The 15,726-nt window shown below is 43.6% G+C and overlaps 1 protein-coding gene across 1 annotated transcript; it reads left to right on the forward strand.

Annotated features, from left to right (window-relative positions):
* The first annotated feature begins 14,403 nt into the window (after positions 1-14,403).
* LOC125522294 (ferredoxin, chloroplastic-like) lies at positions 14,404-15,218 on the forward strand. Its single transcript, XM_048687368.2, has one exon. It carries the CDS (start codon positions 14,419-14,421, stop codon positions 15,109-15,111), a length of 693 nt encoding a protein of 230 aa, XP_048543325.1. The 5' UTR covers positions 14,404-14,418; the 3' UTR covers positions 15,112-15,218.
* Positions 15,219-15,726: the final 508 nt, after the last annotated feature.

The following is a 15,726-nucleotide window of genomic DNA, read 5'->3' on the forward strand; positions in this document are numbered from 1 at the left end:
CACTGTTGCAGCGCGAGATTCGGCCATAGGTCGAAGGGCTACTGAGCACTACTTTGAAGAAGTTCTTGAGGGTGCTCGTTTGATAGAGACCCAATGCTTAAAAAATATTATGTTTGAGTGATATGTAATCTCATTGTAAGCGAAATACTTTTATAAATTTTTATAAGGCCATTTTTATACTTTTTCCTGAAAGTAATATGATGCCTCATGGGCGGCCGTTTATGTATACATGTGTATAACTTGAAAGATTGTAGCCGTCAACTTCAACCCTCACGCATATAATGCGGAGGTGCTCGCAAAAACACGTGTTCACACTTAACCCAACGTCTTGGTCCTATTAAGGAGGTGATAGCGGAGCGAGCGAGGCAACCGGACTATAATGCTTTAGCACTTTCACTTAGCCATAGGAGTTTGACAGTGGGGCTACTAAATAGCCCTTGGTGGCTCCGCACTTTTCCGATCCCGGGGTGTGTACATGTCTGGCCGGAAAATGGCCCTTCGTTAAGGCGGAGGAATTCTAACATTCCAATAGGTCATCGAGTGGTTGACCAGTCTCACGTTATATCATGACAGTCACTTTTCGGCTTTCTCTACTGAGGTGCTCGTCCGGATGAACCAGGGCACAATCGCAGTAGTTCTCCTGGTGCTACCTTAGCCGGTAAAGCGGAACGTAAGGCACCAAAACACAGGAGCCGGGCAAACCCAACATTTGACCAAAGACAATGATTCGGAGCTGATGCATATAGGGACAAACTCGCGACGCTGAACACTCCCTAAGGTATTCGGTCTTTGTGGTATAAACCGGGCCGAAATAATGGCCTTTGTAAGAAGCCCCTTGTGTCCAGGTACATGCATTGTTCTGGCGTGGCCACATGCCAAAACGCTAGCATCCTTCTCAACGGTGGATATGTATCAACAAGAGACAGTAAGAAAGGTTTACGCAGGGTCCTAATCTAAAAAGAATCCTTGGAGCGGGTCCCTGTTGCACGTCTGCGCCTGTATCTCCGTTGTGCCGTATCCTGGACGGGTGTGGCACGATGATCGTTTGTAAAAGAGAGGAATTTAGGTGAAAAAGTTGTCGTGCAAAAAGATAGTTTGTTAAAGAAACCATGTATAATTCAAGATGAGAAGAAATTGCCACTCGTCTGCGTGTGTTGAGCCCCTTGTATTGACAAATAGGGGTGTGACCATTTATTCGGTATAAGTAGCGGCGCCGGACTTGATTAGTTGTATCTGAGGTCTTGACGACCTATTGGATGCTTTCGCTTGTCCGGGGCCTTTAGTGTGCGGCTGCCAAGGCGGCCTCACTCTCTTCGACGCGCAGAGATCGCTTGATATTTCCGTGCACTGTAATGATGCCACGTGGATCGGGCATCTTAAGTGTGAGGGAGGCGTAGTGTGGTATTGCATTAAAGAGAGCGAAAGCTTCGCGTCCGAGCAGTGCTTGATAGCCACTTTGAAACCGAGCGATGTGGAAAGTTAAATGCTCGCGACGGAAGTTATCGGGGGAGCCAAATATAACTTGTAGTAGGAGGGAGCCCATACAACGAGCCCCTGGCCGCATCAAGTGCTTCCTCCTCTAATCGGGGTAGCAACCTGCGCTTTGGGTAGCTCTTGGAGGGGCGTTCGAGTTTATGCTCTTCGGCCGCAAGGACTTCAGTCCATCTGTCGACTAGCAAATCTTGATCATCTCTAAGTTGTTGCTGTTTTTTCTTGAGGCTTCTTGCCGTGGCCATAAGCCTGCATTGAAAACGCTCTTGCTCGACGGGATCCTCTGGCACGATGAATTCGTCGTCGTCGAGGCTTGCCTCGTCTTCGGAGGGAGGCATATAATTATCGTCCTCGACCTCTCTGTCTGCCGCTCTCTCACGAGGGCTGGTTTCTCCATCCTCCTGTGCTAAATCTTGCTGGAGGGGGTTTTCTTCGGCACTTTCCGGAGTATTATTATCTCCTGTGCTGGAATCACCGTATTTGTTTTGGCGGGATTTTGAGCGGCGCCGCTGACGCCGGCGCTTAGGCTGTTTCTTGGAGGGGTCATCCTCCGCTGTTCCATCGCCATCTCCTTCTTTTGGGGTGTCCACCATGTATATGTCATATGACGAGGTGGCTTTCCAGGGCCTGATAGGCGCTAGTTCTTCATCGTCTCCTTCATCGGCGTCCATACCGTCGATGTCTTCGGAGTCAAAGTCGAGCATGTCGGTTAAGTCGTCGACAGTGGCTACAAAGTGGGTGGTGGGTGGGCTTTGAATTTCTTCATCGTCCGAATCCCAACCTTGCTGACCGTAGTTCGGCCAGGGCTCTCCTGATAAATAGAGAGACTTCAGTGTCTTCAGAATATCGCTGAAAGGAGAGTGCTGAAAGATGTCCGCGGCAGTAAACTCCATAATCGGCTCCCAATCGGATTCGATCGGCAGGGGCGCGGAGGGTTCGGAGTCCGAAGAGGAGTCCGGCTCCTTGGAGTCACGAGTCTCGCAGAGTGCGGGGCTGGTGTTCAGCTCGATCGCCGTTGGGATCGTAGCCCCCGAGGCAGCGTCCAACCACCCATCCTCGATCGGCGCAGTTGGCTCCGAATTAAGGGTCGAAGCCGATGCGGGTGCGGCCTCCAGGGCACTGTTCGGTGGCAGAGCTAGATCATGCTCGTCGTGACAGTGCGGCGCGCTCGGCAGTGGCTCGAATCCGTCGAAGATCAAGTCCCCGCGGATGTCAGCCGTGTAGTTTAAACTTCCGAATCTGACCTGACGGCCAGGGGCATAGCTTTCGATCTACTCCAGATGGCCAAGTGAATTGGCCCGCAGTGCGAAGCCGCCGAAGACGAAGATCTTTCCGGGGAGGAAGGTCTCACCCTGGACTGCCTCGCCATTGATGATCGTAGGAGCCATCAAGCCTGACGACGACGACACAGAGGAACTCTCAATGAAAGCACCAATGTCGGTGTCAAAATCAGCGGATCTCGGGTAGGGGGTCCCGAACTGTGCGTCTAGGCCGGATGGTAACAGGAGGCAAGGGACACTAAGTTTTACCCAGGTTCGGGCCCTCTCGATGGAGGTAAAACCCTACGTCCTACTTGATTAATATTGATGATGTGGGTAGTACAAGAGTAGATCTACCACGAGATCGGAGAGGCTAAACCCTAGAAGCTAGCCTATGGTATGATTGTAATTGTGTATGTTGTCCTACGGACTAAAACCCTCCGGTTTATATAGACACCGGATAGGGTTAGGGTTACACAAAGTCGGTTACAATGGTAGGAGATCTGCATATCTGTATCGCCAAGCTTGCCTTCCACGCCAAGGAAAGTCCCTTCCAGACACGGGACGAAGTCTTCAATTTTGTATCTTCATAGTCCGGGAGTCCGGCTGAAGGTATAGTCCGGCCAACCGGACACCCCCTAATCCAGGACTCCCTCACATAGTATAAATAATTTCTTGCAATTTTATCGTGTTGGAAACATGGAGAGGCGGAGATGTAGTTCCTCTCTCATAATAATTGCAAGTAGGAGAAGCAAGCACATGCATATTATATCTATCAAAATCATCATATGTAGTAGTAAAACGCAACCCATCAATATAATCCTTAATAAGGGCAAACTTCTCCGATATAGTGTAGTCGGGAGAATTCAAATAGATAATAGGACTATCATGCGTGGGTGCAATAGCAACAATTTCATGTTTAACATAAGGAACTATAGCAAGTTGATCACCATAAGCATAATTCATATTGGCATCTTGGCCACAAGCATAGCAAGCATCATCAAAAAGGGATATTTCAAAAGAACCAACAGGGTCATAATAATCATCATAGCATTCATCCTTCAGTAAGCACGAAGGGAAATTAAACAATGTATGAGTTGAAGAGTTACTATCATTAGAAGGTGGGCACGGGTGATCAATCCGCTCTTCCTCCTTTTGTTCTTCGCTCTCCTCCTCATCTTTTTTATCCAATGAGCTCACAATGTCATTAATTTCTTCTTCCATAGACTCATGCAAAATATTAGTCTCTTCTTGGACAGCAGAGACTCTCTCAATAAAATCATCAATCTTGGAATTGAATTCATAATTCTCATAGCAATATTTAAGTATAGCAAAATTTTCAGGTCTATAAACCGAATCATCAAATCTTCAAACTCTTTAAACAAAGATTCAATTTCATAAGCACCCATAAAAGCAACGAATTCTTCTATTTGTTCCACATCATAGTAATCATATATACCATTAGCATAAGAAGCCAAGGTTTTATCATCATTAAATTTGCATGAAAAGGGAAGGTGTGGAGCCTTCATCCTAGAGAACAAGTATAATCATATCTCAAGCATAGTTCCCGAGCATACCAATGCAACATATGAATTTGATCCCATAATAGTTTCCCTTTTTGAGTCAAGCGATAATCCCTAAAGTATTCACGTTGATCCAACGTGTCTCCCATTATATAATTGAATGGGGTTTTCTTAGGATTACTAAAGTAGTGCATAATATCTTTCACAGAATGAACATTGAGGGTTTTAGGAGGTTCCCCATCTCCATGAGTAGCAAGTAAACCTAATTTTTTTTGGTATTTCGTGTTCCATATCCATAACTAAAGATAGAGAACAACTTATAATAGCAAATAAAAATTACTTAGTGATAAAGCAAACAAGCAGACACAAGAATATTCACCCCACGCTATTGCTCCCCGGCAATGGCGCCAGAAAAAGGTCTTGATAACCCACAAGTATATGGGATCAATTGTAGCCTCTTTCTATAAGTAAGAGTGTCAAACCCAATGAGGAGCTAAAGGTAGAACAAATATTCCCTCAAGTTCTATCGACCACCGATACAACTCTACGCACGCTTGACGTTCGCTTTACCTAGAACAAGTATGAAACTAGAAGTACTTTGTAGGTGTTTTTGGATAGGTTTCAAGATAATAAAGAGTGAGTAAATAAAAAGTAGGGCCTGTTTAGATAAAGACACAACTAAGTTAGTTTTAGTAGAGAGCTTGTTGTCACACAAGAAAGTTATTTGTCCCTAGGCAATCGATAACTAGACCGGTGATCATTATTGCAATTTTATTTGAGGGAGAGGCATAAGCTAACATACTTTCTCTTCTTGGATCATATGCACTTATGATTGGAACTCTAGCAAGCATCCGCAACGACTAAAGACCATTAAGGTAAAACCCAACCATAACATTAAAATATCAAGTCCTCTTTATTCCCATACGTAAACAACCTACTTACTCGGGTATGTGCTTCTATCACTCACGCCACCCACCATAAGAAAATCATGAACATATTGCAAACCCTACAGCGGGGATCCCTCACGCTTGTGCGACATGGAGAGCACCATAGGACAGCACCAATAATAAAACATGCAAATCAAACCAATCACGACATCAGTTAACCCATATGGCAAAATGGATCTACTCAAACATCATAGGATAGCCATACATCATTGGGAAACAATATATAGCATTGAGCACCATGTTTAAGTAGAGATTACAGAGGGTAAAAGAGGGGTCACACCGCTGCATAGAGGGGGGAAGAGTAGGTGATGATGGCGGTGAAGTTGTTGGTGTAGATTGCGATGATGATGATGGCCCCGGCGGCGCTCCGGCGCCACCGGGAGAGAGGGGGAGAGAGCCCCCCTCCTTCTTCTTCGTCCTTGACCATCTCCCTAGATGGGAGAAGAGTTTCCCCTCTAGTACATGGCCTCCATGGCGGCGTAGGGGCGAGAGCCCCTCCGATATTGGATCTGTCTCTCTGTCTCTCTCTGTTTCCGCGTTCTCAGATTCTGCCCTTTCACCGTTTCTTATATTCCCGGAGATCCGTAACTCCGATTGGGAATTTTAACATGATCTCTATCTGGATATTAGCTTTCTTGCGTAGAAAGAAGAGCATCAACCGCCTTACGAGGTGGCCATGAGGGTCTGGGGCACGCCTAGGGGGGTGGGGTGCGCCCCCTGCTTCGTGCCTCCCTCGGGCACCGTCTCACGTGGATTTTTCTCCCCAAAAATCATATATATTCCAAAAAAATCTCCGCCAGTTTTTATCCTGTTTGGATTCCGTTTGATATGGATATTCTGTGAAACAAAAAACAGGCACCAAACAGGAACTGGCACTGGGCACTGGATCAATATGTTAGTCCAAAAATAGTATAAAAAGTTGCCAAAAGTATATGAAAGTTGTAGAATATTGGCATGGAACAATAAAAAATTATAGATGCGACGGAGACGTATCACGCTTCACTCCCCGGCAATGGCGCCAGAAAAGAGTCTTGATGACCCACAAGTATAGGGGATCTATCGTAGTCATTTCAGTAAGTAAGAGTGTCGAACCCAACAAGGAGCAGAAGGAAATGACAAGCGGTTTTCAGTAAGGTATTCTCTGCAAACACCGAAATTATCGGTAACTAATAGTTTTGTGATAAGGTAATTTGTAATGGGTAACAAGTAATAAAAGTAAATAAGGTGCAGCAAGATGGCCCAATCCTTTTTGTAGCAAAGGACAAGCCTGGACAAACTCTTATATAAAGGATAACGCTCCCGAGGACACGTGGGAATTATCGTCAAGCTAGTTTTCATCACGCTCATATGATTCGCATTCGGTACTTTGATATTTGATATGTGGGTGGACCGGTGCTTGGGTATTGGCCTTACTTCGACAAGCATCCCACTTATTATTAAAGCCCTCTTGCAAGCATCCGCAACTACAAAAGAAGTATTAAGGTAAACCTAACCATAGCATGAAACATATAGATCCAAATCAGCCCCTTACGAAGCAACGCATAAACTAGGGTTTAAGCTTCTGTCACTCTAGCAACCCATCATCTACTTATTACTTCCCAATGCCTTCCCCTAGGCCCAAACAATGGTGAAGTGTCATGTAGTCGATGTTCACATGACACCACTAGAGGCAAGACAACATACATCTCATCAAAATATCGAACGAATACTAAACTCACACGACTACTTATAGCAGGACTTCTCCCATGTCCTCAGGAACAAACGTAACTACTCACAAATCATATTCATGTTCATAATCAGAGGGGTATTAATATGCATAAAGGATCTGAACATATAATCTTGTACCGAATAAACGAACTAGCATCAACTACAAGGAGTAATCAACACTACTAGCAACCCACAGGTACCAATATGAGGTTTTGGGACAAAGATTGGATACAAGGGATGAACTAGGGTTTGAGATGAGATGGTGCTGGTGAAGATGTTGATGGAGATTGACCCCCTCCCGATGAGAGGATCGATGGTGATGACGATGGTGATGATTTCCCCCTCCCGGAGGGATGCTTCCCCGGCAGAACAGCTCCGCCGGAGTCCTAGATTGGTTCCGCCTCGTGGCGGTGGCGCTTCATCCCGAAAGCTTCCTTATGATTTTTTTCCAGGGCGAAAGACTTCATATAGCTAAAGATGGGCACCGGAGGCCTGCTAGGGGGCCCATGAGACAGGGGCGCGTGCCTAGGAGGTAGGGCGCGCCCCCACCCTCGTGGATGGTGGGTGGCCCCCCTCTGGTGCTTTCTTTGCCCAATATTTTTTATATATTCCAAAACTGACTTACGTGGAGTTTCAAGACTTTTGGAGTTGTGCAGAATAGGTTTCTAATATTTGACCCTTTTCCAGCCCAGAATTCCAGCTGCCGGCATTCTCCCTCTTTGTGTAAACCTTGTAAAATAAGAGAGAATAGGCATAAGTATTGTGACATAATGTGTAATAACGGCCTATAATGCAATAAATATCGATATAAAAGCATGATGCAAAATGGATGTATCATTGCATAATCTCATAGTCAGAGGAATATGTATAAGTCATGAAGAAAGCAATGGCAATAAAATTAAATGATCATAATGCTAAGCTAACGGATGGGTCTTGTCCATCACATCATTCTCTAATGACGTGGTCCCGTTCATCAAATGACAACACATGTCTATGGTCAGGAAACTTAACCATCTTTGATTAACGGGCTAGTCAAGTAGAGGCATACTAGGGACACTCTGTTTGTCTATATATTCACAGATGTACTAAGTTTCCGATTAATACAATTCTAGCATGAATAATAAAAATTTATCATGATATAAGGAAATATAAATAACAACTTTATTATTGCCTCTAAGGCATATTTCCTTCAAATATTTCACCAGAAGGGCTTGATTGTGGATGTCTAAGTTTAGCACACCCAGACCACCATGGGTTTTAGCTTTGCACACTTTCTCCCAAGCAACCAGGAGCCAGTCTCTTGAGATCCATATTTCCTCCAGAAGCACTGTTTCAGGTAGATGTTGATTTGATTGATCACAACTTTTGGTAACATTGGGGAATACATGAAGATGGTGGGCATGCTGGTAAATACTGATTTCAGCAATGTGTGTTTTGTCACCAGTGGAGAGCATAGTGGAACAACTGAGTTGTCTATTTTCAATCCTTCTCAATATGGGACAAAGTCTTCAATCTTTGGCTTAGTGATGCAGAGTGGCAGGCCCAAATAAGAATGTGATAGGGATCCAATCTTACATCCCAATAATTGAGAGAGCATGTTCATCTTGTCAGTGGGAGTATTGATTGGGATCATGATGGATTTAGAGTAGTTCACTTTCAGTCCAGTATATGTTGCAAAATGAAGGAGAAGGTTTCTGATATGATTCAATTGAGTTGCATCAGCCTGTGCCACTAAGATGGTATCATCAGCATATTGTATGATAGGATAATCTGGACAAGATTGATGGAGGAGAGGTGACTTCAGCATGGAGTGTTGCATGGCTTCATTGAAAATAGTCTGAAGGAGATCAGCAACCAGAACAAATATCAAGGGTGACAAAGGGTCACCCTATCTCACCCCTTTCTTGCATAAAAATTGCTTTCCACGCACTCCATTGAGTAGGACAAAAGAGAAACATGTGCCATATATCATTTTAATCCAGTTGATCCATCTGTTGCTGAGGGAGTCCTGGATTAGGGGGTATCCGGACAGCCGGATTATATCCTTTGGCCGGACTGTTGGACTATGAAGATACAAGATTGAAGACTTCGTCTCGTGTCCGGATGGGACTCTACTTGGCGCGGAAGGCAAGCTAGGCAATACGGATGTGTATATCTCCTCCTTTGTAACCGACCTTGTGTAACCCTAGCCCCCTCTGGTGTCTATATAAACCGGAGGGTTTTAGTCCGTAGGACAACATACAATCATACCATAGGCTAGCTTCTAGGGTTTAGCCTCTCCGATCTCGTGGTAGATCAACTCTTGTAATACTCATATCATCAAGAATAAATCAAGCAGGACGTAGGGTTTTACCTCCATCAAGAGGGCCCGAACCTGGGTAAAACATCGTGTCCCCTGCCTCCTGTTACCATCCGCCTTAGACGCACAGTTCGGGACCCCCTACCCGAGATCCGCCAGTTTTGACACCGACAGTTGCCAAATCCTCTAGCTTGCAATATATCAATTATAGTATCATGATTTAACATGTCAAAGGCCTTTTCAAAGTCAAGATTTAGCAGGATTATTTCTTCCTTGGACTGATAGCACTAATAAATGTACTCATAGGACCAGGCAAGACAATCTTGTATGCACCCGGTGTTGAGAAAACCATATTGGTTTTTATGAACCATCTTCAAAATAACCTTCTGCAATCTATTGGCTAGCAGCTTGGTGATTATTTTGAGAGTGCAGTTAAGGAGTGAAATAGGTCTGAATTTTGCAGGTGAGGATGTAGACTCAGTCTTAGGAATCAATGTGATGAAGGAGCAGTTAATACTCTGCAGGTTAACTGTCCTGCCCTTTGTGGAAATATTCAATAAGTCTATAGAAATCCTCCTTAATTATCTCCCAACGGGCTTTGAGAAAGGCAACATTAAAACCATCAGGACCTGGAGCTTTATCTGCAGGCATGCATTTTATAACTTCATCAATTTCCTCTCTGCTAACTGGAGCTTCCAACTCTTCCAGGTTGTCCTGGGGTAAAACAGATGTTGAAGATGCAAGGGATTCTCAGTAGTTCCACTGGTACCCATCCTTTCTTTAAATGCTCTATATAAATCTTTGATACAAATGGTCTTACATCTAGGATCTTCTCAGTTCTCTGTTGCAAAGCTTTACAAAACCTTGAGGGTTAACCCACCTGCACCACCTCTCTTCAAGATCTTATGGAAGAGCTCAATAATCCGTCAATATAAGATTTCATTCTAGTTTCTCCTTCATGATAGACCGAATTCAAGAGAGCTTCTACAAAGAAAATCCTTCTGGCTGCTTTTCACTTGTTTTGGAATTGCCCTTTTGCACTTTGATACATCTCTAACGTATCTATAATTTATGAAGTATTCATGCTGTTATATTATTATTTTTGGATGTTTTATAATCATTTTATAGCAACTTTATATCATTTTTTGGGACTAGCCTATTGACATAGTGCCAAGTGCTGTTTTTTTTCATGTTTTTTACATCACAGAAAATCAATATCAAACGGTGTCCAAACACCGTGAAACTTTTTGTGGATTTTTTATGGGCCAGAAAACCACCAATGGGCTAGAGTTGCGCCTGGTGTGTTGTGCTCACCTCGATGGCCTCCCGTACCCCCTCTTTGCACTATAAGTTCCCAAATATTCCGAAACCCTCCGGGGTTAACCTAGATCAGAAGTTCCGACGCCGCAAGGCTCTGTAGCTACCAAAAACCAATCTAGACCCCATTCCGGCACCCTGTCGGAGGGGGGAATCATCTCCGGTGGCCATCTTCATCATCCCGGCGGTCACTACGATGAGGAGGGAGTAGTCCACCCTCGGGGCTGAGGGTTTGTACTAGTAGCTATGTGTTTAATCTCTCTCTTGCGCGTGCGCGTTCTTGAGATGTCACGATCTTGATGTATTGCGGGCTTTGTTAATATCGTCGGATCATATGGTGTTTCCCCCTTTCTATCTTGTTGTGATGAATTGAGTTTTTCCCTTTGAGATTTCGTTGTTATCGGATTGAATACTTCCATGGATTTGAGAACACTTGATATATGTCTTGCAATTGAATACTCAAGGTGACAATGGGGTATCGTATTGATTCACTTGATATATATTTGGCACTCAACTCGCGGATTCCAGAGGTGACATTGGGGTAATCTATGCATAGGGGTTGATGCACGTACTTGTCTTTGTTTCTCCAGTAGAAATCTTGGGGCACTCTTTGAAGTTCTTTGTGTTGGATTGAATATTATGAATCTGAATTTGCTTTGGTGTTATTTTAGTACGAACTCTTGGTTAGATCGATCCGAAAGAATAGCTTTTTGTTATTTTAGTACGAACTCTAGGATAGATTCATCGGAAAAAATAGCTTTGAGGTGGTTTCGTACCCTACAAACAATTCCGTCTTATGTTCTCTGCTAGATAGGAACTTTAGAGTGATTCTTCATTGCACGTTGACGGACGGTTATATGATCCAATTATATTAGCATTGTTGAGAGATTGCACTAGCGAAAGTACGGACCCTAGGCCTCATTTTCAAGCATTGCAATATCATTTTTGTGCCCTTTTACTATTTGCTACCTTACTGTTTTTATTTATTCAGATTATAAAAATATATTTCTACTATCAGTATTACACTTTTATCACCATCTCTTCGTTGAACTAGTGCACCTATACAATTTGTCATTGTATTGGGTGTTTTGTGGACACAAGAGATTTCTTGTATTTGGTTCCAGGGTCGTTTGAGAGAGACCATCTTTATCCTACACCTCCCACGGGTTGATAAATTTTAGGTCATCCACTTAAGGGAAAATTGTTGCTATCCTACAAAACTCTACGCTTGGAGGCCCAACACGTGTCTACAAGAATAAAGTTGCGTAGTAGACATCATTCTTCAGTATTGGGAGACCTTGATTCCACAAATATTGAGGAGCACCTCGGTTTACACAGATATCTAACTAGCGATGGTTGCCCTCCCTCCTGATTTGGCCCTGGACATCATAATTCTGGCTTCATGGAATATTTGGATTCAAAGAAACAATGTAATCTTCAACAATACCACGCATAATGTAGCTTCCTGGAAAATATTGCTTAGAAGAGATCTCCAAATTCTGGTGCACGGACTTAAAGACAGCAAAGTAGCAAGACTGCAAGCCTGGATTGAAGTTAACCTTTAATCTCTCATGTTGCTTAAAGGTGGGATTGGCTGGGTTGTATTTTCCTTTTTCTATTTGTACATATATTTTTATTAATGAAAATTTAACCGTAGAACTATTGTAGTTCTACGGTCAGTAACTAAAAAATGATTCAGGCTAGCGGAATGTTTGTTTACATGGTCCTCATTTTTTCTAAGAAGGAATAACATGTTGATTTCAAGATGACACCAAATACACCTAGTCTTTGCAACAACACAATTCAAGATCTACCTACTATGAGGACGCACACACCATTGTTCTTAAAAAAAGATATAACCTCACCGAAGCAATCAACGAACAACAAAATATCAACATCAATCATCACCATTGGCAACCCCCGAGAAATATTCTCCAGCAACGATTTCTCCAAGAAGGGAAGGACCAGTGCACAATTACCGTCGCGGTACAATCAATGAAGCTACATGCTAAGTTTATTAGCGTTATAGCACATGCTTCAGCTTTTTGGTGAACTACCCATGCAAAGCACCATCTCATTCACCAAAAGCTCCAGCTGAAAGAGAGGGCAAATAATTATACTCTAACACTCTTCTTCTATCTATCCTCCATTGAAATTACGGTGTGGGTATTAGAAGCAATATTTTGCGATTCGAAAGCAAAATAATAATAATGTAGACCTTATAGCAAAATAAGCAGTAACTGCAAAGTGTTGATACCGAGGACTAAATCTGAGAAAGATGTTTGAAAATTTCAAGTCCCAGTTCCACTTTTGTCATGTAGTAACTACAACACCTTCTATGCTTTACTTCCTACCTACCACCTCACCGAAAGAGTCAGATCATGCCATTTTATTAAGAATCCCAAAACTATGAATATAATAGGGAGGGCTACACTTATCTGTCTAGTTATTTATTTATTGCAAGTTATATGCATCCAACCAATTCACACATCAGTTCAACGTTTTTATCTCAAGTAAACCATAATGATGAAATATGCCATAGTTGAACTATTATGTTTTGTGACAAACGACATAACGGATTTCCTTTGGAAATCCTTTCTCTCAACTAAGCTAAGTTTATGGGGGGCTTCTACGTGAGGCGCAACTCCCACAAACAAGCTAGGGCGCAATGTGTTCAACCGCCTCTCTAGAGATCATTGAAGCATCAAATACAAGATTATATCTTCACTAGGGTGGTACTGCATTCAGTTCATCATAGTTTGTATAGCGTTCCTATGTGAATGGTTTGACTGATATGTGACATTCACCACGTAGTGAAACCATGAGACATAATATCGGAAAACACAAATCGATGGCTAACTATATTAGATCTGGAAACATCAACCCTCATTTTTTTTATCATAATAGTGATTTTACAAACCCCCGACATGTTGTGTTTGGCGTGTAAACCGTAACAGATTGACGGACCTACTAGAAAAATAATACAAATGCTGGGGATGTACGCTTCCGTTTTTATTTACTCCGCATATTAGTTTGACTTAAGTCAAACTTTATAAAGTTTGACAAAGTTTGTAGGAAACAATATGAACATTTAACAAAAAAACCTATGTCATGTGAAAATATATTCGATGATGAATCTAATGGTATTGATTTGGTGGTCTATATGTTACTATATTTTTGTACCACCTCGGTGAAAGTTTATAAAGTTTGATTTTACACAAAGCTAATATGTGGAGTAAATAAAGACAAAATTGGCCGGGGAAGGGGGTGGGTTGACGACAAACCACGACATTCTAGAGCATCCTTTAATTAATGGCATCTCGTTAAGTAATACTCCGCCCCTAAGATTCTCAGGATTCCAAAGGCGTGGGAATGAAAAAGTACATACAAGTACAATGTGATGTCCAACAGAATCATAAAACATTTGTGAATTTTGAACCAAACTTTGTTTGATCGTACTCCCTCCGTTCCGTACTAGTTATCGCTGATTTAGTACTAGAATAGAACAAAAAAATTCCTCTCAAATTGTTTGAGTCAATGCAAATTTCTTATATTAATGCAAGCACAATGGAGAAACTCCAATAGGGTACACCATTGGGGATTAAATAACAACCATCACAAAAAATTATATGGGAATCCTCTGAATGAAAGAGGCCTATTAATTCAGAAATTCGTTACAATATAAACATTCTTATATTTCTTTACAGATGGAGTATAAGGCTCCCCTTTTTCTCTTATAAAAAGATAAATGGAGGAAAATGAGGGAAGCTGGTTGGCGAAACACGTCACAAAATTATATCAAATTAATCTGTAACCAGAACCTCAATGCAAAATACCCCAAGCACACAACCAAGACCACGCATGCACCCCATCGCATGGCCTCCACACGCCTTGTCGACATCCATGGTGGCATCTACCGCCGGCCGGGTGGCACGGATCCCCCTTCCACTCCCTCAGCGTGTGAACGTGGTCGCTCCAACCCAACCATTCCTCATGTTCAGGATAAGCTGCCCAACTCGTCCGGCCTTCTTATTGCCGCTGCTTCTCAGCTCACAAGCTCCAACACTATCCTCTCGTGTCTCGTCGAGCTATCTGTCTACGGAGTAGTACCTCCCAAGCTAGCTCGCCGCTCCGCCGCGATGGCCACCGTACTGAGCAGCCTCCGCTTGCCCTTCTCCATCTGCCCCGCCGCCCCTGCGGCGCCCATGGCGGCATCCCGCGTCGCGCTCCCGCTGTCGTTGACGGCCGCCAGGGGCATGAGGCTCCGCGCGCAGGCGACGTACAAGGTGAAGCTGATTACGCCGGAGGGCGAGGTGGACCTCGAGGTCCCCGACGACGTCTACATCCTCGACCACGCCGAGGAGGAAGGGATCGACCTGCCCTACTCCTGCCGCGCCGGCTCCTGCTCCTCCTGCGCCGGGAAGGTGGTCTCCGGCCAGCTGGACCAGTCCGACCAGAGCTTCCTCGACGACGACCAGATCGAGGCGGGGTGGGTGCTCACCTGCGCCGCGTACCCCACCTCGGACCTCGTCATCGAGACCCACAAGGAGGAGGAGCTCACCGCTTGAATTCACTGATTTTGTTTAGTTCGACCCGTTTCCACCGTGCGCGTGTACCATGCACGACGTACCAATTGTATCAGGATATTGAGGAATTACAAAGTATAATTAGTACTTGCTGCTGTGGTCGGATTTTGATTGCTTTTGCTTATTAATGCCTAGTGTTCATTTTCTCAAGTCAATCAAGTAATGAAAAGAGATGAGATTGTACTCCATGTCTCCGTTACGCGTGTCTCGCGATTTACTTATGATTTAACTCATACTCCATCTGGTCCTTTTTAGTCTTCATATAAATTTATGCGAAGTCAAAGTATCTCTACTTTAATCAAAGGGGTAAATGCACTGCTGATACATAAAGTTGCACACCATATGCAGTTTGGTGTCACAAGTTGAAAAATACGGAAAGCCAGTGTCAGAACTTGTCTCAAAGTGCATATACGGTTCAATTCTCGTATGTAGCGGTGTATGATGCTTCCATGGCGTGACAGGGTGGCGTCAGTGACTAGGTGGGGCTGGAGGCTGGAGCGACGCTTTTTTTGCAGAACACCCCTGAATTAATAACAATTTTTGTACAATCCCCGACCCGTCAGGAAACAGCACAAAGGGAAAGTTCATATGAAAATA

This window comes from Triticum urartu, chromosome 7A (assembly GCF_056163025.1).
Source record: "Triticum urartu cultivar PI428250 chromosome 7A, HENAU_Tu73, whole genome shotgun sequence".
NCBI classification, from domain to species: Eukaryota; Viridiplantae; Streptophyta; class Magnoliopsida; order Poales; family Poaceae; genus Triticum; species Triticum urartu.